The 4,762-nt window shown below is 38.5% G+C and overlaps 1 protein-coding gene across 1 annotated transcript in view; it reads right to left on the bottom strand.

Annotated features, from left to right (window-relative positions):
* The window catches only part of ARL8B (ADP ribosylation factor like GTPase 8B), a 41,244-nt gene that overhangs the window by 8,429 nt on the left and 28,053 nt on the right, over positions 1 to 4,762 (bottom strand). Inside the window, exons 2-4 of the mRNA XM_003785477.2 lie at positions 2,471 to 2,551; positions 1,310 to 1,383; positions 794 to 887 (exon numbers count right to left, since the gene is read on the bottom strand). Coding sequence (XP_003785525.1) covers positions 794 to 887; positions 1,310 to 1,383; positions 2,471 to 2,551 — 249 coding nt within the window. The remainder of the gene's footprint in view (positions 1 to 793; positions 888 to 1,309; positions 1,384 to 2,470; positions 2,552 to 4,762) is intronic.

Consider the following 4,762-nt stretch of genomic DNA (forward strand, 5'->3'; position numbering starts at 1 on the left):
GGTTAGAAAAGTCATTCAGAAGAGTAAAGGCTTTTATTTGATTTTTTTTTTTTTTTTTGCAGTTTTTGGCCAGGGCTGGGTTTGAACCCACCACCTCTGATATATGGGGCCAACATCCTACTCCTTTGAGCCACAGGTACTCCCCTATCTGACCATTTAAAACACTTCACTGCATTCCCACACAGTTCTGCCTAGCAGAGAGCCTCCTCTAGTGTCCCAGCTGTGCATGGCATGCCACACTCTACCCTACCACATACAATGACTGCTCTGTGCTTTGGAACACGGGCCTCCTCCATGCCCCACTTCCACCTACCAGAAGGCCTTTGCCTGGAACTCTCTTCCTCTCCAACCATCACATCCCTCAGATCTCAGTACAAGCTTTACTTCCTCAGAAAATCCTTCCTACTCCCCCAAACTAGATCAAATCTCCTTTCTAACAGAATCCTTGTAGTTTCTTGTCCCTTTCTTCCAGGCATTTATCAGAGCTGTATTATTCAAATATTTTCAGATCGTCTAGCTTTCCTAATCAACTGTAAGGTCCATGACAGCATAAGTATGTTTGTACTGATTTCTGTTCACCACTGTATCTTTGGGACTACGAACCACTTCTGCTGCATGGTAATTTAGTATATAATTTGATTAAGAAATTCATAAATAGCACAATGCTCAGTATATGGCAGATCCTTAGTAAACATAAGCCTTCCAGACATTAAGAAAACATTTTATTGATTTCAAACATAATTACTATAACTGTGTAATTTCAAATGTAAAATAACAAATACTCCATACTTACTGGAATTCCTTGTAACTGTGGTTTATCTAGAAGATTATGCAGCTCATTTCGAGAGGCTTCTATCTTTTCACGATCTGCAGCATCTATCATGTAACTTTAAAAAAATAATGAAGTGATCTGAATATTCCTTCTCCATATGTCTTGATGACATCAATTAGGATTACAGATTTTTTATTTTCTTAAGATTTATGTTAATGAAATAGTTAAGCAAAATAAACTAAGTCCTGGACAAAGAAAGGCTCAGCACTCATACTTTAACTATACTGTTCCTAGAGGCTAATACATGATAATAAAACATGTACTAATACGTCCCTCAGCTCTAAGCTACATAAGTAAAAAACATAAAGTTCTCATTCCACAGATAATTTTTATGTTAATGGAATTACACCAAGATATTAGCTAAGCAAGATTTTTATTGCTTTAGATTAAAAATTGAGCCTAACAGAAGTCCAAAAAACTTGAAGCCTAAATTGACTTAAAAAAAAGAAAGAAAGAAAGAAAGAAAGAAACGCTTACACAATAGCATTGACTCCTCTGCAATACCGTTCCCACATGCTCCGAAATCGGGGCTGTCCTCCTATGTCCCAGATCTTCAAATCAAGACAATACAATTCTTAATAAAGATACTTGAAATAAATTCACTGACAGGGGAAGTAGCAATAGAAGAGATCAAAGACCAGGAAGATATACGCATTTCTGTAATGTTACAGCCAGCGTGCTCCTGAAAAACCTGAGTTCAAACAACCTTTTACTCTGGGAATTCTTGGTGCCATTCCTAAACTTGAAGTCTGTATTTTGTATGTTTGCATTCAATCTAAAATTCTATTAGAGCAAAGATTTGGCTTATGCACAACAATACTTCCTTTGCCTACTAACCCATAAGCTAAGAACCAAATGTCATCCAGATTTAAATACAGTTTAATGCAGAAAAATAACAGTTCAGAATCTATAAAATTTTAGTTATCTGATTTGGTATACATTAATATCCAATTTTTGAAATTACACTGTGAACAAATGGCCAATATTCCTACCTAGGTGTTTTTCTTGTATAAAATTGCCTGTATGAAAGTCACTGTCCAGCATAATTTTATTATTATGCCTATTCATGCTGGATGCACACTGAGCACTAGGGTACATAAATGTCTCAAGTCGTGGTACAGACCTGCGTGAAGCAATTTAACTATATATACTGGTAACATTCACAGACACACACAGGACTAATTCAGAGCTTCATTAGGTGAGCCACGGAAAGAGTTTAGTGAACAGCTTCTGTGAACCACAGAGTTGGGCAAAGGGGCCACTAAGGCTCAGGCCATAGAAGTAAATGTCCATAAAATAGTCAAAAACAAAACAATACCAAAAATGCTAAAATACTGCCCCCAATAAACAGTCTAACAATCTATGATTTAAACTTGTCTAACTCATTCTAAACATAAAACTAGTTAAACAACTAGTTAACTTTTTCCAATTTTGTATTTTCACTTTTAGGACTTAGTAGTAAAGAAAAGAAAAACTGGAATACAGAATTTGCTGCCATAAATATAATACTAAATTACCAAAATTTTAAATATTATTTTTCAACATAAAATATTATTCATAAAATAATATAATACCACATTCCAAATAAAATACTCCTTGCTAACAACTGAAAGCAAGTATGGCAAGAAGCTGACGTACCTTTATTGTGACGTTACCTTTAGTTACTTTCCTCATGTTGAAGCCCACTGTGGGTATCATATCTTCACTGAATTGACCTGACTGAACAAAATAAAGTATTTGAAGTTAGATCAATATTTATAAATACTTACTAACAGTGCAAAACCTTCTAGCATCAACACTGCACTGGTGCCCACTGTAGTGAATTATTCTTTTTGTAGGGTTAATAATAATAATCTACTTTAAGAAAATGTTCCTTATAGCCATAATTCTTGAAAAGGTAAATTATTTTGTTAATTTCAAAACATACTGTCCCAGGCGGCGCCTGTGGCTCAGAGTAGGGTGCCGGCCCCATATACAAAGGGTGGTGGATTTGAAACCCAGCCCTGGCCAACTGCAACAACAACAACAGAATAGCCGGGCTTTGTGGCAGGTGCCTGTAATCCCAGCTACTCAGGAGGCTGAGGCAAGACAATCGCCTAAGCCCAAGAGCTGGAGGTTGCTGTGAGCTGTGATGCCACAGCACTTTACCGACAGTGACAAACTAAAACTCTATCTATAAAAGAAAAAAAAAAAAAGCTGTCCCATTAAAAAAGATACTTTAAACTAAGGTAATTTTTTTACACTATAAATACATTATGAAATTCATAAATTCTCCTACATTTTTACACAGAAAGAAGAAAATCTGAAGTAGAAAGTTTTTTATTTACATTTAATTTTTTTTTTTTTGAGATAAGAGTCTCATTTTGTTGCCCTCAGTAGACATCACAGCTCACAGCAACCTCAAACTCTTGGACTCAAGTGATGCCCTTGCATCAGCCTCCCAAGTAGCTGGGACACAGGGGCCCACCACAACACCCAGCTATTTTTTTAGACTGGGTCTTGCTCTGGCTCGGGCTGGTCTTAAACTCATGAGCTCAGGCGATCCACCCACCTTAGCCTCCCAGAGTGCTCAGATTATAAGCGTGAGCCACAGGCGCAGTAGGGGGCCGGCCCCATATACCAGAGGTGGCGGGTTCAAACCCAGCCCCTCCCGAGTAGCTTAGACTACAGGCACCCGTCACAATGCCCAGCTATATTTTTTGTCTTCTTAAAATTTTTGTATTTCATCCACCCCCCCCCACTCACACTAGAATTATATTAAATGTATTAATTTGAGAAGAAATGCCCTTTATAAACTCAATATTGAACCAGTATTCCATTTCTCCATCCAGGCACATGGTTCTATCTACTGGATGATTCCAACTTTTTATATCCTTCAGTAATATATCATAATTCTCCTGTCTTACACATTTCTCGCCATATTCTTTCTTTTGAATGCTGTGATAAAGTTCATCTTTTCTTTCTTTTTTTTGGAGACAGAGTCTCAAGCTGTTGCCCTGGGTAGAGTGCGTGGCTCAAAGCTCACAGCAATCTCCAACTCTTGGGGTAAAACAATCTTCTTGCCTCAGTTTTTCTATGTTTAGTAGAGACGGGAGTCTTGCTTTTGCTCAGGCTGGTCTCAAACTCATGAGCTCATGCTATTCACCTGCCTGGGCCTCCCAGAATGCTAGGATTACAGGCATGAGCCACCATGCCCAGCCCCAGCTAATTTTTTCTATTTTTGATTGAGACAGGATGTTACTTTTTCTCAGGCTTATCTCCTGACCTAAGTGATCTTCCTACCTGGATTTCCTAGAGTGCTCAACAGGCATGAGCGCCCACACCCAGGCTGTTGAACATCTTTAATCATGTTTACTGACCATTTGTGTGTCTTTTCTCTTGGCCAACTTTGGTTATGTCTGATTTTGATATCATGAACATATTTTCACACATAAATCATGTATGTGAAATTCCTGAGAATTATGATGCTTAATATAAATAAAAGTGATCATGATTGTGTCAACATATTTTTTTCCTTTGAGACAGTGTGTCACTTTATTGCCCTAGAAGAGTGCCGTGGCATCATAGGTTATAACAACCTCAGACTCTCGGGCTCAAGTGAGTCTCTTGCCTCAACCTCCCGAGTAGCTGGGATTACAGGCATTAGCCACCACTCCCAGCTGTGTTAACATTTTAAAAAACACATCAACCAAAACTATACTTAAAAGGAAAAATAAAGGAAGTAGAACTTGGGAGGCCAAGGCGGGTAGACTTGAGCTCTGGAGTTTCAGTGAGTTCTGATGACAACACTGCACTCTATTGTACTCTAGCCAGAGAGACAGAATGAGACTCTATCTCAAGAAAAAAAAAAAAGGCTCGGCGCCTATAGCTCAACCGGCTAAGGCGCCAGCCACGTACACCTAAGGTGGCGGGTTCGAATCCCCAGCCCGG

The sequence above is a fragment of the Otolemur garnettii genome, unplaced genomic scaffold, assembly GCF_000181295.1.
Source record: "Otolemur garnettii isolate 467f Iridium unplaced genomic scaffold, OtoGar3 scaffold00015, whole genome shotgun sequence".
Classification (NCBI taxonomy): Eukaryota; Metazoa; Chordata; class Mammalia; order Primates; family Galagidae; genus Otolemur; species Otolemur garnettii.